General features: G+C 40.6%; 1 gene segment (V, D, J or C); it reads left to right on the forward strand.

Moving 5' to 3' along the window:
• The first annotated feature begins 22390 nt into the window (after positions 1 to 22390).
• Positions 22391 to 22963, forward strand: LOC121139212. The segment is given in 2 exon segments: positions 22391 to 22501; positions 22603 to 22963. Coding segments are annotated over 2 exon segments (390 nt in total).
• The last annotated feature ends 4196 nt before the right edge of the window (positions 22964 to 27159 follow it).

Here is a 27159-nt window from a genome sequence, read left to right on the forward strand (position 1 = left end):
ACAATTTCTTCAGGAGGATACAATCATGTGGAAATAGTTATATTAATAGAAAATCAGTTAATAATTCAAACAGAGCTAGAAAATAAGAAGCCCGAGCCAACTGCCAAAAGGTTCATAAGTAATATAGTGTCGGCATATTAATTTGGAACTGACAAGGCTCTAAGACCAGGGTTGCAAGAAGAATGCTTGTAACAGTGTATGGTTGGAAGGAAATAGTCACACTGGATGATTTAGGGATGCCACAGAAGAAATGGCAGTACCTTTAGGACAGGGAAGAGTATAGCTGTATGTTAGGTGGAGAAGATGAGCACTGGATGAGCTAAACATATGTCTTCAAAATGTGTTTTAATCACTGTTAAAGAATAATCTCAGTGTTTATATTTACATAGTATCTCTATTGTTTTTGAAGATCAATGTGAGGCTTGTATGCTTGATATGCTTTACCTCTCAGCTATGGCCTCAGGAGCATTTGGTTACTTCAGTTTGATGCATGCATTCATTTTTCACTTATACAATCTTAATAATTACCTTTCAGTTTTCTTCGTCTGAATTTCTTATTAAATCATTTAAATCATTTAATATGTTAACCAAAGGCAGGGAAAGAGTTTAGAAATACAGTGAATAATAAAGTAGGCCTGAAAACATACATATATCTCTATGTAAAACCATAAACTCATACTAAGTAAAATTACTATTTTTCCCATTCCTTCTTTTTTCTCTATTATCCTGACAAACAGTTTCATAAATCCCAAGCATAACTCACACCTCTGATTCTCCTGCCACATCCTCTTGCATATCATGCAGTCCTGGGAATAAACATAGGGCTTCAAAATGGAAAACAATATACAATCAAATTAGCTATGCACTGGGCAATAGGTGATAATTGTATGCTATACCTCAGGGGGGAGTAAGGTGTTAGACCCTGTAAGGATAACCTGTCTCTGGTCACCCTCGTCTTGTTCTGTGTCCTCCACCCTGCACTGTAACAATAACAAAAACTGTACAAATCAGAAAAATCCAACTGAGGCTCTACCCATGAGTTTCCTGAGAGAATATTCTGTCAGTATCCCTGTGTTTCTTCCCATCTGATGCCAGTGAACATCAAAGACACATTTCTGTCATAGAAGGTGTGATTAGTTTAGATTATGCTCTTTGGTCCTGACCCTGTGCTCATGATATAGCAGTGACACAAGCCAATTATGTTCCCTTCTGCTCATGAGAAGCTGCCTGACCCTACAGCTCTGACAAAGGCCCCCAGCTCTGGACTCACAGATCCTCCCGTTCTGTGGACATCACTGAACATACAGCATTCAGCAGTAGACTTTTGTGAGAGTTTACAAATATTAATCCCTTTTCATAGGTGTCCAGCGTGAGATCCAGCTGGTAGAGTAAGGAGGCTGCTTGGTGCAGTCTGGAAATTCCCTGAAACTCTCCTGTGCAAAGTCTGTATTCACCTTCAGTTTCACCAGACTCCAGAGAACAGAGTGGGTTGGTGTAGTTGAATACAAACCTGCTAATTATGCAACACAATGTGGTGAGTGTATGAGGGGCAGATTCTGCACAGGTCTCAGGAATGGCTACTTATTGAAGACACATCCTGCTCATGAATATGTAAATGATGTGAGTTTACAGTGGTAAAAACAGAGATTTCCATACCACCCACAACATATGATCAGTGTCCTCTCCACAGTCACTGAGCACACACGTCATCACCATGGGATAGAGCTGGATCTTCCTTTTCCTGGTGGCAACAGTTTCAGGTAAGGGCACCAAGTTCCAGACATGAGGAAGGGCCATGTACTCCGATGACAGTGACATCCAATCGGCCTTTCTCCCCACAGGTGTCCACTCCCAGGTCCAGCTGCAGCAGTCTGGGGCAGAGATGGTGAAAGCTAGGTCCTCATTGTAGCTTTCCTGCAAGGCTTCAGGTTATAACTTCAGTGACTGCTATATACAGTGGATGCAGCAGAGACCTGAATAGGTGTCTCCATTGAATTGGATGGATATATACCTATAATGATGATACTAAGTACACATAGAAGTTCCAGGCAAGGTCACCCTGACTACAGACACTTCCTCCACCACAGTTTACATGGAGCTTAGCAGCCTGACATCTGAGGACTGTGCTATTACGATGCAAGACACACAGTGTTGTAAACACATGTTGAGTGCGTCACAAACCATAGAGGAGCTAGAAACACCTCTGTAAATGAGATGACAGAGAAGATTTGCCTGGGAACTTCCTCAGAAATACTCAATCTGAGTGTCCCTTTGACATTTTACAGAGTGTTACCAACTTCTCAGAATTGAAGCTCTATATGAATTGATGCTGATTTAGGTTGCCCTAGAGTACACCAAACTTTGACAGTCTCTTCACCAGTTACCACCTCTATTGGCACATTTTTTTCATTACTAAAACAATAAAAGTGAAAATTATGTTTAGGCAATATGGGAAAACTATCTCCGGATTCTATACGACTGCCTTTGCTGGTTTAGCTTTTAAAAATTTAAATATGAATTTAACCAATAAAGTCCAAATATTAACATCTGGGCAAAAAATCTTTTCATACTATGAAACTTCACATGACATCAGTGGTATCATTAACTCTGTCTGTGTGGTCCAGCCAAAGTCCCAGTCTCTTAGAATGTGATATGTCTATCAAAATGCAGTACTACACAGGTATGATTACTGTAAGACTTTCAAGATATTATTACATTAGTTTTCACAAAATAATTAATCAAATCAGTTTATGTACATATTCATTGAGGTAGATTCTGAGACCATACATTATTCCCTGTTCCCATAATTACTTCCTGCCCAGTGTCATTTACCTGACCCACAGTCTCAAGTCTTTAAAAATATGTACCTCTACTGATACACCATCAACTCTCATAGGCCACATGAAACTGGTGGTCACCTTTCTTTTACAGAGTGTTTGGATTTTGCTCTGGTAGAGTATTGTAGATATTGTCCATCAGTGGTGCTGTCTATCAATTCAGTTCATCATCAGTGGGCACTGCTACAGCTAGATAGAACAGCACCAAATTAAAGAACTTGTTTCTTTTAGTTTCTATAAAGCAACTGAGGCACAGATAATCATTGATCCTTGGAATATCTAATCCACATAACAGTACTTATAGAATTTCTTTCAATATTTAGGATAAATCTTTAGCTTTCTGCATGCCATTCTTTACTGCTGAGTTATGGCCTCAGCCACATATATTTATTTCAATTTGATGTGAGTATTAATTATTCACTAAACCTTATACAACTTTCCTTACATTGTCAAATTTTAGATGTTTCATGTCTTAACTTACTATGTGTTGGCATAATTATTTCCTGTGAGACAGCCTAATAAAGTAAGGCTGTGAAGTCATAGCATTATTTATATGAATTCACACTAAGCGATGTTTACGTTTTCTACCTTTCTTCCTTCTTCTCTTTATTGAGACAAAATTCATATAGCCAAAGCAAGACCCAGGCACATGAATCTCCTGATCCTCTCTGTTCTCTATCTGTGCAGTGTTAGGAATGAATCCTCAGCTTCAGGCATGCAAATTTTTTTCTATACTAACATCCAAACCTTCAGGACAATAAGTGATACTTTGATGCTATAAATGCTACTTTGGCCCTGATTTTACCTCAATATTATATATCTCTTCCAAAGCTCTCACCCCTGGACTCATGATACAGCAGGTAGACCCTCAAATATTATAGTGAAGGATGTAGTGAGAGGACTTCACCATGAACTCCTGCATTAACCTCCTGACAGGAGTTCTGTGAACCAGCAGGGAGCATACATAAATATCAGGGACAAGTAGAGAATAGGTGCTGAAGTAACTCAGTGTCACTTTTGGCCCAAATAGGCATTACTATTAGTTCAGTTAATAGCCTGACAGTAAGGTAGTCAGGCATGGGCATCGTGGCTAATTCCAATGTTCCAAACTATGCCTTATTTCCTTATATTTACCCTAGCAAGCCTTTTTCTAATTACCAATACTAGAATCAAAGTTTTCTCCTAAGGTCATGCAATGTCCACTTTTCATAAAAACAGGTTGCAGTCTCATTCCAGTCTGAAAAACTTCCTTTGTGAATCAGTCAGCTTTGCTCTTCAAACTGGAAAGAAATTACTCTAAAAGACATGAGTCTTAGTCTATCTGGGCACTGAGTTATTTAATGATAGGTTTACAAACAAGGAAGTGGCTATGGCAGTTCAACTGGTTATGCCAGGCCCTAAAATTATCAGGGCTAAAATCGGGACCCATCTGAACTTTGTTGACACTGAGTGAATTTTAATATGATCACTTATCTCTTCTCCATCATGGATTTCTACCTTGAGGATGACATAGAGATGGAAGAGTGATAATATGAGCAAAGGGTCAAGATCATGTTGGGAAACCCACAGAGAAGCCTGACCCAAGTAATGGGGACATCAATGACTTCAGACTGACATATGGGAAACCAGCATGAAACTGAACTAGACTCCCTGAAGGTGGGTGACCACTGGGGGACTTGATCAGTTTGTGGGCCTGCTGTCCATGGAACTAGTATCCCCAGTGAATGAACTGGCTTTTTGGAGTACATCCCTATGGAGGGATACTTTTCTCAGCCAAGATATAGGGGAAGGTTCTTGGTCCTGCCCCAAAATGTGGCAGACATTTATGATCCCCAGTGTGAGAACTTGCCCTCTATGGATAATGGATAGGGGGTAAGATGGGGAGATGGTTAGGGGAGCAGGATAGAAAGGGAACTCAGATTGTTATGGAAAGTAATACTAACATTTTTGCCAATGAAATCTCTTGACCCAGGTGCCCACAGTTCAAATCTTCCATGCTTCTTTGAATATGGCCCATTAAGGATGACCTTAAATTATTCTACTGCTTTTCTAACCCAAAGGACCAAAGCCCAAAGTCCTCCAAATAAAAACATAGTCAGGCCTATCACAGTAATACCGCAGTCACTAGTACCAAATTCTGTCTTTGTTTGAGTTTTATTGCTGTGAATAATCTCCATGACCATGTCATCAATTATGAAAGTAAATATTTAATTAGAGTACCTTGCTTACAGGTCAGAGGTTCAGTCCATTATTGCCACGGCTTGAAGCAAGGCAGCATTCAGGCATACATGGCAAAAGATAAGTAGCTGAGAATCCCTACTTTTTGAAAACCAGACCACAGGAAAGTGGCCTGAGACACTGAGTGTGGCTTGAACATATATGGAATTCCATAGCCCACACTCACAGAGACACACTTTCTACAACAAGGCCATACACACTCCAATAAGGTCACACCTTCTGATAATGCCACTCCCTCTGAGCTTATGGGGAACAATAGTATTCAAACGACCACAGACACAGACCCATTCTGAATTGACATATTAGAAGCAGACTGTTAGCAGCAAGTCAACCCTGCGTCAGTGGTAATGCCATTCAGGAGGTGGAGCTCCCAGCACACATTAATCAGAGACTACAAAAACGGGTGCAGAGAGCCTCCATTAAGGGAGATTTCTGACTCCATCAGGGTTTCCTTCCCTCAATTACCCACATGAAACCTTGCTAGCCAAATATTTTGCAATGTTTCCTTTGAAGGAACCAGAACAGAAATGGCTATAAACACTGTAGTTTTTTTTTATCTTTTCCTTGAAGCCAAGTAAATCAATTTAGAGTGCCACAGAAATAAAAACAGAAATGCAACAATCCAGGGCTTATTTATTCATCACAGCTACAGTTCCTTCCACAGTGCAGTATGTTCCACAGGTGTAAAATTCAGGAGAAATAATCTTTAATTAAGAAGGTGTGTGCAGAGATATATCATCTATCTTAATATTGGAACTTAACACACAACCACCATGGGTGTCCCATATTTTCAGGTAGTCTGGATGTTGGTGGAAAATTGATACCTACTATGCTGTAAGAGACATAGAGTGGGGACTTAAGTGTCAGTCCTGATCAAATGTCCCTGGTACAAACTCGGATCATCAATGTGAGTTCAGCACTTACACAGAACAAGAGTAACCTAAGAGCAAGAGCAGATACACTTGAGAGCTCCACTCTGGTGTGGGGGCTGGATCACCACTGGGGATCTCAAGAGATCCTTTTCAGGTTTTCAAGTGTTTAAGACCAATGAAGTCATTGTACATAAAGATTTCTGATTTGATTGGTTGTGATTATTGATTTAAAATGAAAAGTTACTAGAGGAACAAAGAGCACAAACTAACCAAATCAGACCTACTATGACATAAATATGTCTTTGATGTTCACTGGTATCAGATGTGAAGAAACACAGGGATATTTAACAGAATAATCTCTCATGAAACTCAGGGCAGAGACTAAATTGGATTTTCTGATTAGTTAAGTGGTTTTTATTGTTATAGTATGGTGTGAAGGACATAGATCAAGACATAAGTGACCAGGGACAGATAATCCTTACAAGGTCTAATAACTTACTAACTCCCTGAGGACTTTGTATAAGAGAATGATGTCAATCAATAGTCCATTTATTAATGCATCCTCATACGTCTACCATCTTATTGTTCACCCAGAAAATGAAAATTCTCTGTCTTGGTTATACATGAAGATCAGACACTGGGAGCTCAGCTATTGCTCAGATCCTGTCTCTGAGAGGCCATGGTAAGCACAGGTTATACACAAACTGCCCATATCCTGGGATTCTGTGGCTCTCAGAGACAATATATTTCTCCTGTGTGTGGTAAGACCACTGGAGTGGGATAGCTCCTCGTGGTGATTCTGTTAACCACATTTTAAGAACTTCCATTCTGCTGCTATTAATATATGGACTAATATACATTCCTACAAGCAATCCATGATGATTGCATGTCATCCAAGTCCTCAAGAGCCCTTCTTTCCATAAGTCCTTTGGGTGATAGTCATATAAAATTTGAGATGACATCTGTCTTAGTTAGGGTTTCTATTGCTATAAGGAGATACTGTAGGAGTGAACCCCACAAAGCTACCCGCCCAACAGGGCGGGGTCAAGGTAGAGATAAAAGGTAGTGAAAGGAAAAGGGGCTCCCTCTTTTTCTCCTGGAAGCCAGCCACGCTTCTAACTCCTGGTATGTGCGACTCTCTCTCTCCCTGATAAATAAATATATTGTTTTTCCCTATATAGCCTCGATTACCGCGATACCTGGTGGCAGAAGTGGTTTGGAATTACAGCCCACGCCTGGGAAACCGCTTTCTTATGCTAATTTGGTTGAGTGTTAATTGCACTCTGTGGGCCTCATTACTGAAGGACATATAGCTCCCTGAGACTTCTCCAGCAATGAGTTGTTTCCTCAGACTGGGAAATGCCTCTCTGTAGTGAGATCATGAGACATGCTGAATTGCAGTGTTCAGCTAAGCACTTGCAATTAATTGATTGTGACAACATTTTTAAAGGAAAATCAATTAATTGCAAGTGCTTAGCTGAACACTGCAATTCACTCAACCAAATTAGCATAAGAAAGCAAAGTTACTGCTATTTATAAGACATGGAGAGTTGAGTTGAACATCAAGACATGTCTTTTGTTTGCAAGTATTAGTAAGGAAGTAGTTGACTACTGGAAAATAATGTAATTTCATGCCAATTTTTACAACATTATCATTGTAACCTCCATCACTTTTACAAATAGCCCACGACCTGCCATCTCCAATCTCCACCACAGAGCTTTCTATATAGCTGGAAGACATGCAAACGGACCCTCTCTCTGTTCATGAAAAGCAGCCCAAACCTGACCTTGAAACTCAGACAGAGGAGCTCATCTGTGGATCCCAAGACTTTGCTCAATGATCAGCATGGATTTGGGACTCAGCTGGATTTTCTTTGTTTCTTTTTTAAAGGGTAATTTATGGAAAACAGCAGATGCTGAATGTGTTAATGGGCAAGACTATAAGAGATAATGGGCATGTATTATTATTCATTGACAATTTTTTTATGTTTCCAAGGGTTATGTGTGAGGTGAAGCTGGTAGAGTCTGGGGGTCATCTCTTGAAGCCTGGGTCATTCCTGAAACTCTCCTGTTTAGCCTGTGGATTCACCTTTCAATGACTACTGGATGTATTGGGTCCACCAGGCTCCAGAGAAGCGGCTGGACTGGTTGCAAATATTAAATATGATGGCAATACCACATACTATGCATCATCCATGACGGGCTTAGTCACCAACTTCAGATACAAATGCCAAGAGCACTCTGTAATGCAAATAAACAGTGTAAAGTCTGAGGACACAGCCAAATATTACTGTACTAGAGACAGTGCGGGCATCTCAGTGTGAACCCAGACATAAACCTCATTTTGCGGTCTAACAGGTCCACCAGGGGGTGCGCAGCAGACACAGAACACACATCCATCCCAGGAGATTTTAGTTATTTAATCATGTACTCTTATCAGCAGCTTAGGCACCTTTTATCTTACAGTTTCCAGAAAGTCACTCTAAATATTTGTTCTGTGATTGACTGTTGTCCTCAATACATCTCGTATGCTTCTGCTGTTATTTAAGAATAGAAGGCAGAGTCTCAGATAAAATGCAAAGTGACAGCTATGAGGGTAAAAACATCTCCATTAATAACACTGTATTAAGGGTCAGAATGTCTGTTAATTACTTTCTATTGCTTCGATAAAACACCATGAAAAATACAGCTTATAAAGAAATCATTTAAAAGGGTTATAGTTTCCAAGCATTATTATCAAAGATATGCAAATCAAAGGCATAGTGCCAGGAATAGCAGCTGAGGGCTAACAACTTGATCCACAGCAGGTAACAGAGAGGCACACTGAAAATGCCATAAGATTTTAGAATCTCTAAGCCTTATCCCATTCACTCACTTTCTCAAGTACAGGCATATATACTAATACCCTCCAAAGAGTTCCTCAGTTTGAGGATCAGGTATTCACACATATGTATCAATAGGGGTACATTCTGATTCGTACTTCATCATAGACCCAAACTCTGAAAGGAATGCAAGACTGGCGCTTAGCAATATTCTGGCAACACTGAGCTTGTAGAAGAAGGTAATAGTTTTGTTCAGGGAGGGATGGAAAAAAATGAAAGACTCCATTAACTGAGTTCATGAAGGTTGGAGATACCAAGTTCTTTCTATAACAAGTGTTTTATTACAGATGTGATGTTATGAAGTGTATGATAAAGAAAGTTTCATAAGAATCTAATTATGAAAATTGGTGCTATTTCACAGTGAGTTCACATCTCAGCAACAACGAATGTTCTTAAGTTGGCAGGAAATTTGAGCCAGCTGCTCCAATTGCTCTGGTTCTGTCTACTTGCTGTGCTTAACAACTTGAAACCCTCAATGGATCTAGCTTCACAGAGAGAGAGACAGTGAAGGAGAGAGAGAGAGAGAGAGAGAGAGAGAGAGAGAGAGAGAGAGAGAGAGACTTTAGCATGCTCCTTCCTAAATAGGATATATCACAACCCTCCCCTCAGTACTCAGGGATCGATGAAGCTGTGGACAACATCAAGGAAGGATTTCAGAGGATATGGACAAACTCCCGAAACTGTGATAGTATAAACAAGACACAGAGAAGCTAAATCCAGACCAAATCCAAGATTGGAGGAGGGGCAGTGAGTACTAAGTCATACTGTTATCAATGAAGTCATTCACAATTGACAAGTGGTGGGAGAAAGTCAGTTTTCCACAGTAGAGAGATATAGGTTACATGAACCACACTTCAGATAAATAGTTTTGAGAACAAAATAGGGAATTCATTGGATGATATTTGAATTCATGTTTTTTTCTATTTATGTTTTTCTTTCTAAGAGAGAAAGATAAAGAAAGTGGGAGGGTAGGGAGGTGGTGAAAAGTCTATGAGGCCTAGGGACTGAGAAAAAATTTTAAGTAAATCTAAATAAAAAGAAAAGCAATATCCTTTGTGTGCAGGATGGCTACATGACAAATAAAATAATTGTATTCATGATCATTTTCAAGTGCAATCATGAGATGATACTGTAGGTATCCACCGTGAATTTACGCATTATCACCAGTGTTTAAAATTTGATATTTTAAAGACACAAGTCTGTCCTTATCACAATCGAGACATTAAATTTGCCATGTCCATGACAGATTCTGTCTCCTATCCAAAGTCAGCGAAGATATCTGTATACATGTTCAGCTTACTGCCCCATCATCCTACTGCATTAGCTGAGAATTGTAAACCTTGGAAGATATGAATCTTCATTGCCATAATGTAACCAATGCTTCTCTTAGATATCTCTGAGTGTACAAATCCAGATATTGGTTGCAATGTCCAAGAGGAGCCTTCATGTGTGAAGAGGTCAAAGGAGAATGTGAGTCCTTGGCGTTTTCATCATTAGCCCTTTGTTTTTTTCAGTCTGTCATACAACTGCTACTCTATTGCTACTCTATTATTGTCAAATGTCTACTTAGGGTGGGCTGTAAGCCAGGACATGTGTGAAAAATGAATGAGGTTACTGAATATGATGGTCCGGGATGCTGAGGATCCATCTGATTTTCTCATTGTGTGCTTCTTCTACATTGTGGGTGAGTAATCTGAGCAAAAACAATATGACATTGTATCAGCATTTAGGAAAAATGGGAATCCATCTCACTTTTGGAAGTAAGGGATAAGACGAGGAGCAGTTCAGGCTTACTAATCAGAAAGCCAGAACTCAGGACCCAAGTGTGACAGGAAGTTAATTACTGACTTAAAAATACAGGAATAGAAGAATTTGGGGGGTAGGTTGGGCTAGGGAGTTGAGGTAGGTCACTCAGAGATGTGTTGTTTTGTGATCACTGTAGGCCTCATATCCTCTCCTTCCAGACACAGACTACACAAAGTCAAAGTCTGTGTTGACCACAATGTAATAATCAAAGTGACTAGGTATCCACCCTCCTAATCTATAAGGAAAAAGCTGGTTCCCACATGCAAAAGCTTTTTCTAGCTGTGAGTTAAATATCCTCCTGAACTGTAGGATACCACATCTCTCTCACAGCAGGCTGACCACTGAGAGAAGGGAGGGTAGCCTAGAAGATGAAACTATTGGTTATTCTGTACCTGGTGAAATCCCTTCATGGCAAGTGTGACAATTTAATATATGTGTCCATGAGGGGATGTGACAACAAGTGATTGACAGAATTGACTCTTCTTGTCTGAAGGTGTCCTTTCCCAGATTTAGCTTCAGGAGTTAGGACCTGGCCTGGTGAAGCCCTCAAAATCGCTGTAACTCACTTGTTCTGTCACTGGTTACTCCATTACCAGTGGTTATAGTAGGAACTGGATCAAGAAATTCCCAAGGAAAATCTGGAGTGGGTGGGGTACATAAGCAGTGGTGGTGGCACCGATTACAACTTGTCCCTCAAGAGCCACATATCCATCACCAGATAAACATCCAAAAACCAGTTCTTCCAGGAGCTTAACTCTATGACCACTAAGGACACAGTCACGAATTACTGTGCAATAGCCACAGTGAAGGGATTTCAACCTGTGCCCCCCACACGCACACACATATATCAGTTGGTGAAAGGATTAAAAACATCATATTATGTAAATACACAAGTGTTCACACTCATGGTTAATATTTTTAAATGTGACAGAGGACAATCCTCCTTTGACATAGAAGAAAATTGAAACTTATGTGTTCAGATTTACCTGGACTGGTGATTTGTGCTCCCCTTGCACAGTCATGGGAGTGAAAACCTAATCCATGTACACACCATGAAACACAGTGTCACCCTCATGTTATGAAAATGAAATCAGCAGTGTAAGTGATCTCATATCTACTCTTCAGTTAACAAGAAACCCATGTTGTATTCTGTGGTACTTTTGTAAAATTCTTTCTGAACAGTAGGAAAATCTGAACAAAACAAAGATGAGACACAATGTCTGAAATAAATGTCCCCCAAACTATCATACTATCACACACAAGCTGACACAGCATGCAGAGTAGTTAAAGTTCCACAGAACTTACACTGTACAGCTGCCCCTCCATTGATAAGATCTGTCCCCAACATGGATTCCTGTGGGTACAACAGACCTTGGCCAGAGACCCACTACCCCATCAGCCTGGGAATAGGCAGCTGTAAGACAATGCTTACTAAAAACATGTTTACTACTGATAGAGAGTCTGGGAAACAGGAAAGAACCTAAAAGATAGGCATATATGTATAGTACCCAAGAGAAGAGGATGGAGACAAGATCCCCTGAATGGATGGGGAACACGGCGAGGGGTGGGGGGAGTGGGACCTGGGAAGAAGAGAGGGGGTGAAGAAGAAGAGAGTAGGTCATGGGGGAACAGGAAGCTGAGGGGGTGGGGGTAGAATAGGGGGAAGATGGAATCATAGGATCGAATACAGATCAGGCACCAGAGCGACCTCGAGGGATCTAAAGGGATAACACCAACTGGCAAGCTAAGCAATAGTGGAAAGACCACCTCAAATGCCCATTCCTGATAATGAACTTGATGTCTATAACCATCCGGGAGCCTTCATCCTGTGACTGATGGAAGCAGAGGCAAACACACAATTAATCACTGAACTGAACCCAAGGAACCCAGTGACAGAGAGAGAGGAGTGATGAGCAAATTGGCAAAGAATGGGCTGGCAAAACCAGCAGAGACAGCTGATCTGAACAGGGGAGAGCTCTTGGACCCCAGACTGACAGTGGGTAGGCCAGCATGGGACTGATCTGGACCCCCTAAATGTGAGTGTCAGCGAGAAGGCTTGGGCAACCTATGGGGCCCTGAGCTGTGGATCAATGTCTATCCCTGGTATACAAACAGTCTTCGTGTGTCTATAGCACAAAGAGGGATGCTCTCTCAGCCTGGACTCTTAGGGGAGTGCCCGGACCCTACCCAGAGTAAAATGACAGACTCTAGATATCCCCTATGTGGAAGGATTTGGCAATAGGGTGGGAGGGTGGGGGGGAAGGGGAGTGCGGGAGGAGGGGAGGGAGAGGGAACTGGGATTGACATGGAAAACAAGCTATTTAAAATTAAAATAAAAAATGATAAAAAGTGATATAAAAAAACAATACAGTGCCCAGGGCAATAAGTTCCTGAAAATGACTTGCCCATGGGAAAGCCCTGACTTTGACCTTTTCCAAAGACTAACTGCCTCTTCTGACCCACCCAACACAGTCTCTGGTGTCAGGGTAGAACCAGCCAGGGGTAAGACAGGGAGCAGAAGCTTTTCTGGAGGGAAGCCTTTCTTGGGAAGTCTTGTTGAGCCTTTCTGGGGCCTGCTTCACGTTTTCTTTACATCGTTGACTGGTCTCTGTGTCATGAATCCCAACACCCTCCGAACATTCTCGGATACAGGCTGCACAGTGGGCATGGCAGATTCCCATAGCCTAAAGATCATTCACAAAATCAAGGAATCAGATATGAGATTTCCAGGGTTGAAGAAGTGGATGGGCATCCAAAAAAGCCAGCAAGTCCTACAGGGTGTCCTCACCTGTAAGGATTTTCTAACAACTGCCATAACTCAGACTCAATAGTGCAGTGAGGGTGTGGAATGGAGGTTTACCTTGGTATATGAGCAAAGGAAAGGAGGACATTTTCATTTTCACAAATCAGTCTCTGGAAGGTATGATCCTCATCCTTTGTCATTTGTCTGGGAGTAGGCAAACAAGTGTGTGATCAAGAAAATATTCCTGAAGATACATTTGATGGTATTTTCTGGAAAAACTCTGGATGGTGGAGGGTGGTTAAAGAAAAGGGACTGGGTTGGGAACATGAGAGAACAGGATGGTTAAGGGGGTTAGGGATGTAGTGGAAGAGAAATGAAAGAGATGTCTTCACAGACAGAAAATCCCAAGAATCCATAAGAGTGACCACAGTTAAGACTCCTATCAGTAGTGGAGAGGTTACCTGAACTGTGAAGATTCAGGAGCTTAAGGGACAGAGATTACCACAGTGCAAGGAATTTGAGAGCCAGAGTGAGAAGGTAGACGTGTGGCCAGATCCACAAAAGCCCTGCTTTTTCCTTGTGAAGAACTTGAATTAGAGTCAGACTGAACTATGAACAGGAACAGAAACAGGGAAATAAAATAAGGCTTCCTTTAGGACATGGATCCACCTACAAGTGCCTCAGACCTGAGAAGTGCGAGTCTCCCTTTACTCTGGGAACTCTCCTCGACCCAGGGAGATGATGGAGGACTTTTTGGGAACTTTGCATGCTCCTGATGCTTTTGATAACCATGATTACCAAAGGTAATATCCTCACCAAGAAATATTCCCTCTCATGATTTAAGTCTACCCCTTCCTGAAGCTGAGTGCTCCAAAATGGCTCAAAGACACATTAAATGTTTCCAACTCAGGCCACAAAAATGAGTAGATTTTTTTCAGTAGTGATTCCCCACTCTGGATTCTAGATGGTGTGGATTCAAACACATTCACAATAAACTCATACACAGTAGTAATCCTTCCACAACACATTAAGGAAAGCAATCAATAGACTTGCTCTTCATGTCATTTAGCCAAGAACAAGGGCAGATTTGAGTTCTATGTTTCATTCTCCTGTTGTCAACTTTGTTTTTATATTTTAGTCCTGTGAGTGTCAATCCCTTCTTCCATCTCTCCATCTCTATTACTCAATCTCCCTCCCTGCCTCTCCCTCCCATTCTCTCTCTCTCTCTCTGTCTCTCTCTCTCTCCCTCTGTATATGTGTGTGAAATTTCATGAGTGCATGTATGCATGTGTGTATAAGCAACCTTAGCAAAAATCTTTACTCTACATTTATTGAACAACAAAGAGAGCACCCAGTGAGAATAGAATAAGGGATATTTACAGAAATCTTTAACACAGTTGTACAAGTGTGATTCTTTGTTGCCAACTCCAACTATCTCAAATAATAAACAGATTAGAAATATTAATTATTAAACATATAAGTATTATTTTTCAATAATTCTGGATATTTATTTTATAAAATTTTTCAAACCCATGTTTTGTGTTTTCAGTAAATAATTATCATAAGATATATACAAACACACAGTCAGTCATCAGAGACATGGAAGAATACATAACTTTGGATCAAGTCAGATAGAGGGTTATTTTGCTTGACATTTTTTTTGCCCTAAATGTGAAATTAATTCCTTAAAGTGGTTAAATGTGCCCCAGCGAGCCCAGCTTCAGGTGAGATTGGGTCTCCAGTGGGGACCACCCGCCCACCACCAATCACCCATCCCCCTCCATCTTCGGGGCCGCTCCCGGCCTCCAGAAGAGCCGCCCACACAGGAAAGACATCAGCCCCTCCAAGACCCCAACCCAGCGAGCCCAGCTTCAGGTGAGATTGGGTCTCCGGTGGGGACCGCCCGCCAATCACCCATCCCCCTCCATCTTCGGGGCCACTCTTGGCCTCCAGAAGAGCCGCCCACACAGGAAAGACATCAGCCCCTCTAAGACCCCAACCGCAGGGAGTCCAGCTTCAGGAAAGACATCAGCCCCTCCAAGACCCCAACCCCAGCGAGTCCAGCTTCAGCATCCCCAGCTTCAGTTGCAGTAAGGAAGGAGACCAGTGGAGACGGAAAGACCCCACCAGCACCCACTGGAAGAAGAGATGGGAAGAAGACAGAATAAGAGATCACTCAGCAATAGAAACACCAACATGACCCCACCAGAATCCAGGTATCCAACACCAGCAAGACCCGAAAAACTCTACATAGATGAAGAAGAGGAGACAGACCTTAAAAATTATTTCATGCAGATGATGGAGACCCTCGAAGAAGAAATGAGGAAATCCCTTAAAGAAATAGAAGAAAAAACAAACAAAAAAATCCATGAAATAGGGGAAAAAATTCAAGAAATAAACAAATCTCTCAAAGAATCTAAAGAGCACCAAGAAAAATCAACCAAGAAAATTAAGGAAACAGCTCAAACAGTTGAAGGATTGAAAGCTGAAATAGAAACGATAAAGAAAACACAGAATGAAGGGATGCTGGAAATAGAAAAGCTTGGTAAAAGGTCTGGAACTACAGATGCAAGTATCACCAATAGAATACAAGAGATAGAAGAGAGAATCTCAGGTGTTGAAGACTCATTAGAGGATATAGAGTCGTCAACCAAAGAAAATCTCAAAACCAACAAATCCTTAACACAAAATATCCAGGAAATATTTGAAGAAGCCAAACCTGAGAATAATAGGTATAGAAGAAGGTGAAGAAATTCAACTTAAAGGTACAGAAAACATATTCAACAAAATCATAGAAGAAAACTTCCCTAACCTAAAGAAAGATATGCCTATGAAAGTACAAGAATCTTACAGAACACCAAATAGGCTTGACCAGAAAAAGAAGTCACCTCGCCATATAATAATCAAAACATCAAACCTACAGAGTAAAGAGAAAATATTAAGAGCAGCTAAAGAAAAAGGCCAAATAACATACAAAGGCAGACCTATCCGAATTACACCTGACTTCTCAATGGAAACGATGAAAGCCAGAAGATCCTGGTCAGATGTCCTACAAACACTAAGGGAACAAGGATGCCAGCCCAGACTACTATATCCAGCAAAGCTCTCAATTACCATAGATGGAGAAAACAAAATATTCCATGACAAAGCCAGATTTAAACAATACGTATCCATAAATCCAGCTCTACAGAAAATGCTAGAAGGAAAACCTAGTGCTAAGGAAGATAACTACATTCACAAAGACACAGGCAATATATAATCATACTTTACAAAACACCAAAAGAAAAAGGGAGGAGAAACTACACAAAATAACTTCACTAACAATAAATCAAGCACAAACAAGGATCACCAATCAATGGTCATTAATATCCCTCAATGTCAACGGCCTCAACTTGCCTATAAAAAGACACAGACTAGCAGAATGGATACGAAGACAGAACCCTTCCTTCTGCTGCATACAAGAAACACATCTCAACACCAAAGACAGACGTTATCTCAGAGTAAAGGGCTGGGAAAAGATCTTGCAATCAAACGGCCCCAAGAAACAAGCGGGCGTAGCTATCCTAATATCTAACAAATTAGACTTCAAATTAATATCAATCAAAAGAGATGAAGAAGGGCACTTCATATTCATCAAAGGAAAAATACATCAAGACGAAGTCTCGATTTTAAACATCTATGCTCCAAAAACAAAGGCACCTACATTCGTGAAAGAAACATTACTAAAGCTCAAAATGCACATAAAATCTCACACACTAATAGTAGGAGACTTCAACACTCCGCTCTCACCGCTAGACAGGACCTCCAGACAGAAACTTAACAAAGAAACAAAAGAATTAATAGAAGTTATGACCCAACTGGGTTTAACAGACATCTATAGAACACTCCACCCAAATACAAAGGGATATACATTCTTCTCGGCACCACATGGAACCTTCTCTAAAATTGACCACATAATAGGAAACATAGCAAATCTCCACAGATACAAAAAAATTGGAATAACCCCCTGCATCTTATCAGACCACCATGCATTAACATTAGAATTCAACAATAACACAAATCGCAGAAACCCTACAAACTCATGGAGATTGAACAATGCACAATTGCACCATCCCTGGGTAAAGGAACAAATATAAAAAGAAATTAAAGACTTCCTCGATTTCAATGAAAATGAAGACACAACATACACAAACTTATGGGACACTTTGAAAGCAGTACTGAGAGGAAAGTTTATAGCACTAAGTGCCCACATGAAAAAAACTGGAGAACAGTCATACTAGAGAATTAATAGCACAGCTGAATGTTCTAGAACAAAAAGAAGCAAACTCCCCCAGGAGGAGCAGATGCCAGGAAATAATCAAATTGAGGGCTGAAATCAATCAAGTAGAAACCAGGAAAACACTGAGAAGAATCAATGAAACAAAGAGTTGGTTCTTTGAGAAAATCAATAAAATAGACCAACCTCTGTCCAAACTAACCAAAAGACAGAGAGAGGACATGCTAATTAACAAAATCAGGGATGAAAAAGGGGACATAACAATGGACTCTGAAGAAATCAAGAGAATCATCAGGGCATACTTTGAAAATCTGTACTCCACAAAATTTGAAAATTTAAAGGAAATGGACAATTTCCTGGATAGATATCACTTGCCAAAACTAAATCAAGAACAGATAAATAATCTAAACAGACCTATAACCCCTAATGAAATAGAAGCAGTCATCAAAAGTCTCCCAAACAAAAAAAGCCCAGGCCCAGATGGCTTCAGTGCAGAATTCTACCAGAAATTCAAAGAAGAGCTCATTCCAATACTCGTCAAAGTATTCCACACAATAGAAGCAGGAGGCTCACTGCCAAACTCTTTCTACGAGGCTACAATTACCTTGATACCCAAGCCACACAAAGACACAACTAAGAAAGAGAACTATAGACCAATTTCCCTCATGAACATTGATGCAAAAATACTCAATAAAATACTTGCAAACCGGATTCAAGAACACATCAGAAAAATCATCCACCATGATCAAGTAGGCTTCATTCCAGGAATGCAGGGATGGTTCAACATTAGAAAATCTATCAATGTAATCCACCATATTAACAATCTGCGAAAGAAAAACCACATGATCATCTCACTAGATGCTGAAAAAGCCTTTGACAAAATCCAGCACCCCTTCATGATAAAGGTCCTAGAGAGATCAGGGATAACAGGAACGTACCTGAATATAATAAAAGCAATATACAGTAAACCAACAGCTAACATCAAACTAAATGGAGAGAATCTCAAAGCAATTCCTCTAAAATCAGGAACAAGACAAGGCTGTCCACTCTCTCCATATCTCTTCAATATTGTACTTGAAGTTCTAGCTACAGCAATAAGACAACAAAAGGAGATAAAGGGGATACAAATAGGAAAAGAAGAAGTCAAACTTTCACTATTTGCAGATGATATGATAGTTTACATAAGTGACCCAAAAAACTCCGCAAGGTTTCTCCTAGAGCTGACAAACACCTTCAGCAATGTGGCAGGACACAAGGTAAACTCAAAAAAATCAGTGGCCCTATTATACACAGAGGATGAAGTGACTGAGAAAGAAATCAGAGAAACATCACCTTTTACAATAGCCAAAAACAGCATCAAATATCTGGGGATAATGCTAACCAAGGAAGTGAAAGACCTGTATATCAAGAACTTTGTGTCTTTGAAGAAAGAAATCAAAGAAGATACCAGAAAATGGAAAGATCTCCCATGCTCTTGGATTGGTAGGATCAACATAATAAAAATGGCAATCTTACCAAAAGCAGTCTATAGATTCAATGCAATCCCTATCAAAATTCCATCACATTTCTTCAAGGACCTGGGAAGAACATTAATCAACTTTATATGGAAAAACAAAAGGCCCAGGATAGCCAAAACATCCCTATACAATAAAGGAACTTCAGGAGGCATCACCATACCTGACTTCAAGCTCTATTATAGAGCTATAGTCCTGAAAACAGCTTGGTATTGGCACAAAAATAGGCAGGTAGACCAATGGAACCGAATCGAAAGCCTTCGTTTTAACCCACACACCTATGAACACCTGATTTTTGACAAAGAAGCTAAAACTGTACAGTGGAAAAAAGAAAGCATCTTCAACAAATGGTGCTGGCATAACTGGGTACTGGTATGCAGAAGACTGCAGATAGATCCATGTTTATCACCTTGTACAAAACTTAAGTCCAAATGGATCAAAGATCTCAACATACATCCAGCCACACTGAAACTTGTAGAAGAGAAAGTGGGAGATACTCTTCAACGAGTTGGTACAGGAGACCATTTCCTAAACATAACACCAGTGGCACAGTCACTGAGATCGACAATTAACAAATGGGACCTTCTGAAACTAAAAAGCTTCTGTAAGGCAAAGGACACAGTCAAAAAGACAAAAAGGCAGGCCACAGAATGGGAAAAGATATTCACTAACCCTACATCTGACAGAGGGCTAATCTCCAAAATTTACAAAGAACACAAGAAACAAGTCTCCAAAACACCAAAGGAGCCACTTGAAAGGTGGGGTACATAGCTAAATAGAGAATTCTCAGTAGAGGAGGCTAAAATGGGCAAGAGACACTTAAGAAAGTGCTCAACATCCTTAGCCATCAGGGAAATGCAAATCAAAACAACTCTGAGATACCATCTTACTCCTGTCAGAATGGCTAGAATCAAAAACACCGAAGACAATTTATGCTGGAGAGGATGTGGAGAGAGAGGAACACTCCTCCACTGCTGGTGGGAATGCCGACTCATACAGCCTCTTTGGAAATCAGTATGGAGATTCCTCAGGAAAATGGGAATTAATCTACCACTAGACCCAGCAATTCCACTCTTAGGCATTTATCCAAATGAGGCAGGTTCATACAACAAGGGCATCTGCTCCACTATGTTCATAGCAGCATTGTTTGTAATAGCCAGAACCTGGAAGCAACCTAGATGCCCCTCAGCTGAAGAGTGGATAGAGAAAATGTGGTACATTTACACAATGGAGTATTACTCAGCAGAAAAAAACAATGGAATCTTGAAATTCGCAGGGAAATGGATAGCACTGGAAGAAACCATCCTGAGTGAGGTAACCCAGTCGCAAAAAGACAAACATGGTATGTACTCACTCATATATGGATTTTAGATATGGATCAGGATAGTGCCAGTCTGCACTTCCACAGATAGAGAGTCTGGGATACAGGAAAGAACCTAAAAGATATGCATATATGCATAGTACCCAAGAGAAGAGGATGGAGACAAGATCCTCTGAATGGATGGGGAACACGGCGAGGGGTGGGGGGGAGTGGGACCTGGGAAGAATAGAGGGGGTAAAGAGGAAGGGAGTTGGTCATGGGGGAACAGGAAGTTGAGGGGGTGGGGGTAGAATAGGGGGAAGAGGGATTCATAGGATCGAATACAGATCAGGCACCAGAGTGACCTCAAGTGATCTAAAGGCATAAAACCAATTGGCAAGCTAAGCAATAGTGGAGGGACCACCTCGAATGCTCATTCCTGATAATGAACTTGATGTCTATAACCATCCGGAAGCCTTCATCCTGTGACTGATGGAAGCAGAGGCAAACACACAATTAATCACTGAACTGAACCCAAGGAACCCAGTGACAGAGAGAGAGGAGTGATGAGCAAATTGGCAAAGAATGGGCTGGCAAAACCAGCAGAGACAGCTGATCTGAACAGGGGATTGCTCCTGGACCCCAGAACGACAGTGGGGAGGCCAGCATGGGACTGATCTGGACCCCCCCAAATGTGAGTGCCAGTGAGAAGGCCTGGGCAACCTATGGGGCCCTGAGCTGTGGATCAGTGTCTATCCCTGGTATACAAACTGTCTTCATGTGCCTATAGCACAAAGAGAGATGCTCTCTCAGCCTGGACTCTTAGGGGAGTGCCTTGACCCTACCAAGAGTAAAATGACAGACTCTAGATATCCCCTATGTGGAAGGATTTGGCAATAGTGTGGGAGGGAAGGGGGGGAAGGGGAGTGCGAGAGGAGGGGCGGGAGAGGGAACTGGGATTGACATGTAAAACAAGCTATTTAAAATTAAAATAAAAAATGATAAAATAAGTGGTTAAATGTGTTATTAAACCATTTTTCCCAGAACTCATGTAGTGATTCAAAGTAAGTGCATGCTAATTGATACAGCTTCTGAGATCATACAGTGATCTATGGCTCCCATAAGTCCTTCCCTCCCAATCCCAGTATCTTGCCCAACAGTCTCCAGCCTTTACAGAACAAGGAACTTCACTGACATGGCATCACCCCACAAAGTTCATGTTTATTCTATAGAGTATTTGGTTTTGAATAAATACTGTCTTTTTATTCAGAACATTTAATTTGCATGTTTTTCTAGCAGAAGTTCCCTCCCCATGTATGCAAACTTGTGAGGAATTCATGGTGGTAAGCATGAATCCCCTAGACCAGTTCTGTGTTAAAGACTACACAAAACTATATTGAGTTTAAAATAGTGTTTGAAATACTAGTGATTTTATAAAATATCCTCCTGTCTTCCTCCAACTGGAAAGTAGGGGTTGACCAGCAGGCATGGGAATCTTCTGTTTCAGGCCTCTGAATTGAAAAGGACTGGGAATCTGATGTACTGGGAAAGCACTTGCAAAGTGGCTGTAAGACTTTGATTAAATTCTTGTCTGATACCTTTCTTTTTTTAGACACAGTGTCATGTATGCCAAGCATATCCCATACATAAAATTCTCCTGTTTCTGTAACTTCTTTATCCATGCATTGGTGGAGTGGAACACAGAGCTTCAACCTTGAAAGTATACTTACTGTCAACAGAGTCATGACCACAGGACAATCAGTGACACTAGTTGTTATAAATGCCATCTTTGCCCATATTTCAGACATCTGCATGATTACTTGTGTCATCTGAGGCTCGCTTATGTCAGCTCAAGATATTGCAGGAAGTTATGCAAATTATATCATCCTCTGTCCATGAAAAGAAGCCCCAACCCTACAGCTCTGACAGAGTCACCCAGCACTCGACTCACAGGCCTTCCCATTCTGTGGACATCACAACATTCAGCATGGAGTTGAGACTGAGCTGGGTTTTCCTTGTTGCTCTTTTACAAGGTAATTTATTCATAAAAACAGATTCTTAGTGTGTGAGGGGTTATGAGTGAGAGAAATAGTGGAATTTGTAATAGGTTACTGACAGGATTCTCTGTTTGCAGGCATCCAATGTGAGGCACAGTTGGTGGAGTCTGGGGGAGGCTTGATGCATCCTGGAAAGTCCTTGAAACTCTCCTGTGAAGCCTCGGGATTCACCTTAAGTGACTACTGGATAAACTGGTTCCGCCAGGCACCAGGAAAAGGGCTGGAGTGGGTTGGTGTAGCTAAAAACAAACTTCATAATTATGGAACAGAATATGGGGATTCTGTGAAAGGCAGATTCACCATCTCAAGAGACGACTCCAAAAGCAGCGTGTACCTGCAGATGAACAACTTAAGAGCAGATGACACCGCCATTTATTACTGTATTAGAGACACAGTGAGAGGACTTCATTGTGAACCCTGACACAAACCTTCCTGCAGAAGCGCACTGAACCAGCAGGGGGTGCAGAGAGCACTTGGAAAACAAGCAGATTGCAAGAACAGGTGCAGAAGTTACTTGTGCCTTTGTTACTTGCAGATAGCCACAGAATCTAAGCGTTCATGGTTGAGATATCCCTGTCATAATCAAAATTCAGCATTACAGAACAAATTTCTGTGTATGCTGACTCTTACAGGCATTCCTGCCATCCTCCATGGTGCTCTTTGAGGAGATTCTATCAATGTGTCACTTGCTACTTAATAGCATCATGTTCATCTGGTCAATACCATTGTTTGGAGAGAGGAAAAAGGATGCAAAGTAAATCACTCATGACAAGTCTGTGGATCAGGTGCACAGAGGGGGCCAACTAGTGTGTTTCCTGACTCTACCCAGAGGTTTTTCCTTTTGTTTTACCACATCCAGTGACCAGGAAATTGTCTCCTTTGTAAGCTATATCCCATGCCTTGAAGGACACCAGATATGACAATGATAATTTCAATTATTTCCTAGAATCTCTGACTTTCATGGGAATGCTACAGAAATACAAATGTCATAATGCAAAGGCCCTTATAGTCACAATGTGGACTGTTTCCCTGTAGTAGAATGAATTACGCAATTGGAAAACTAGAGGATAGCATATTTGTCTCATGCAGATGCAATTTCAAGGCTGTTCATGCTGAGAGTCATCGCCAATCTGTATGGTGGGAGCAGGACTGGAGAGATGGAAGATATCTTAGCAGGGTTCTAGAGTCATGTTCCTTTATTACTTTGGGAATAATCAGGAATACTGACCTAATGTACAGAGTGCTGTATGAAACACAGTCCAATCCAGACAAGAAAAATAACAAACAAGTTCAAAAATTTCAAAAGATATTTACAGAAATATAATATATAGGAATTAAATATTTTTTTATTTTTCAAAAGTGAGTATCACACATCAGTTGATTTTTATGAATCAGCACTATGCTATCTCCTTGAAAACAATTCCTTCATTTAATATGAGGATTCAATATTCATAAATCATTTCTATTCCTTTTAAAATCATCAAAACTTTATTATAATGGAGCTGTGACACAAATAAGGCAGAGGGGTGTCTGTTGTCAAAAACAAAATAAAATATTACTATGGATTTTGTCACAGATATGTAACAAATAATAGATAATTCCTTAAGTATTTCCCGATTGCCTCCTTCATCTGATTGAGACATTCATGGCTAATGCTTCCACCACTGAATTCATTCTGCAGCAGGAAATGCAGACAAGAGCTCCCTATGCTCATAATAAATAGCCCATCCCTGACCATGTATCTCTGGCTTAGGAGTCCAGTGCTGTGTTCCCAGATTTTCCATTTATTTTTCAACACTGAACTCAGAACATTCACCCTGAGCTTCAGTGTGAAAGGAGATTTCCTTGTTGAATTTAACTGGGATTGTTATATAAAAAGATTGTTTTAAACATTAAAATTAAAATATTTTAGTTAAAAGGGTTTTGATATTTTCTATGTAATTGTACACATTAATATCCCCACTCAAATGCCTTTCATATCCATCCCTTTCTCCTTCTCAAGTTCATAGCTGCTTCATCTTTAATTAATATTTTATATGTGTGTATATTTCTTTATATTTAACTCCATCCAAACACAAAAGAATTTACCTTCTTCTCAGCTCCACAGGAAACCTTCTTAAAAATTGAACACATACATGGCAACATAGCAAACCTCAACAGGTACAAAAAATTGGAATAACTCCATGTATCTTATCAGACCATCATGCCTTGAATTTAGAATTCAACAATAACTCATGGAAATTGAATAATACCCAATTGCACCTTCCTGGGTCAAAGAAGAAATAAAAAAGAAATAAAAGAATTCCTAGAATTCAATGAAACTGAAGACACAACATACCCAAACTTATGGGACATTTTGAAATCAGTGCTAAGAGGAAAGTTCATATCACTAATTGTCCACATGAAAAACTGGAGAATAGTCACACTAGAGAATTAAGAGCACAACTGAATGCTCTAGAACAAAAGGAAGCAAACTCACCCCAGTTGAGCAGGCGCCAAGAAATAATTAATTTGAGGGCTGAAATCAATAAAATAGAAATGAGGAAAACGACACAAAGAATCAATGTAATGAAGATTTGGTTCTTTGGGAAATCAACAAGATAGACAAACCTTTGTTCAAACTTACCAAGCGGCAGAATGTGAACATGCAAATTAACAAAATCGAAATGAAAAGGGAGACATAACAACAGACAATGAGGAAGAATCATCAGCTCATATTTTGAAAAGCTGTACTCCACAAAATTTGAAAACTTAAAGGAAATGGACAATTTTCTGGATAAATATCATACACCAAAATTAAATCAAGAACAGATAAGCAATTTAAATATTCCTATTACACTTAAGGAAATAGAAGCAATCATCAAAAGCCTCCCAACCAAAAAAGGCCCAGGCTCAGATGGCTTCAGCGCAGAATTTTACCAGAAATTCAAAGAACAGCTTATACCAATTCTACTCAAAGTATTCCATGCAGAAGGGTCTTTGACAAACTCTTTTTATGAGGCTTCAATAACATTGATACCCAAGCCACACAAAGACACAACTAAGAAATAGAACTTCAGACCAATATCCCTAATGAACATTGATGCAAAAATACTCAATAGAATACTGGCAAATTGAATCCAAGAACACATCAGAAAACTCATCCACCATGATCAAGTAGGCTTCATTCTAGGGATTAAAGGATGGTTCAACATATGAAAATCCATCAATGTAATCCACCATGTAAACCATATGAGAAACAACACATGATCATCTCATTAGATGCTGAAAAAGCCTTTGATAAAATCCAGCACCCCTTCATGATAAATGTTTTGGAGAGTTCCAGGAAAACATGAACATACCTAAACATCATAAAAGCTATATAAAGCAAACCAACAGCCAATATCACACTCAATGGATGCCAACTCATACAGCCATATTGGAAATCAGTGTGGAGATTCCTCAGGAAATTGGGAGTCAGTCTACCACAAGACCCAGAAATTCCAGTCATAGACATATACCCAAAAGACACCCATTCACACAACAAGGATGTCTATTCCACTGTGTTCATTGCAGCATTATTTATAATAGCTAGATCTTGGAAGCAACCTAGATGTCCCACAACTGAAGAGTGGATAGAGAAAATGTGAAACATTTACACAATGGAGGAGTACTGATCAGTGGAAAAAAACAATGGAATCTTGAAATTTGCAGGCAAATGGATGGCACTAGAGGAAACCATTCTGAGTGAGGTAACCCAGACACAAAAAGACAAACATGGTATGTACTCACTCATATACGGATTTTCGACATGGATCAGAGTAGTGTCAAACTACAATCACAGTGCCAATGAGTCTGAGAAACAGGGAGGTTCCCAAGAGAAATAACAATACCCCAGAGAATTGGAATGAGGCAAGATCTCCTGAGCAGATTGTGAACAACAGGGGAGGGGAGAGGGAGCCAGGAAAAAGAGATGGGGGTAAGAAAACATGAGAAGAAGGTATGGGAGAGCAGGAAGCTTCAGTTGAGGTAAGAATAAAGGAGAGAAGGGTGAGAGATTGTGTCATTATAGGCTTGAGGAGAGAGCTGACACTAGTGAGATCTCCAGATATCTACAAGGACAGCACCAATTGGTAAACTAAGCAATAATGGAGACTACATTAATTGCCCCTCCTTGATGGGAAGGTTGATGACTACCTTATATGCCATCCTAGAATCTTCTTCTGGTGACCTATAGAGGCAGTGACAAGATACCCACAGCTAAACATTGAACTGCACTCCTGGGACCTAATGACAGAGATGGAGGAGTGTTGAGCAAAGGGGTCAAGACCATCATGGTGAAACCTGAAAATACAGCTGACCGGATAAGGGGGAGCTCTTGAATCCCAGACTGATGCCTGAGAGTCCCAGACTGATGCCTGAGAGGCCAACAAAGGACTCATCCAGACTTCCTGAATGTAGTCTCAGTGAGGAGGCCACAGAAATTACTGGGGCCTTGGGTAGTATATCAGTGTTTACCATGGTTTATGAATGATCTTTGGGAGGCCATTCTAAATAGAGGGGTGCTCTCTCAGCCAGGACACATGGAGAAGGGCCTAGGTCCTGCCCTGGATGAAGTGACAGACCTGGGAGATCTCCCCAAGGAGGGCCTTGGG

Source organism: Mesocricetus auratus, unplaced genomic scaffold (genome assembly GCF_017639785.1).
Source record: "Mesocricetus auratus isolate SY011 unplaced genomic scaffold, BCM_Maur_2.0 Super-Scaffold_15014, whole genome shotgun sequence".
Classification (NCBI taxonomy): domain Eukaryota; kingdom Metazoa; phylum Chordata; class Mammalia; order Rodentia; family Cricetidae; genus Mesocricetus; species Mesocricetus auratus.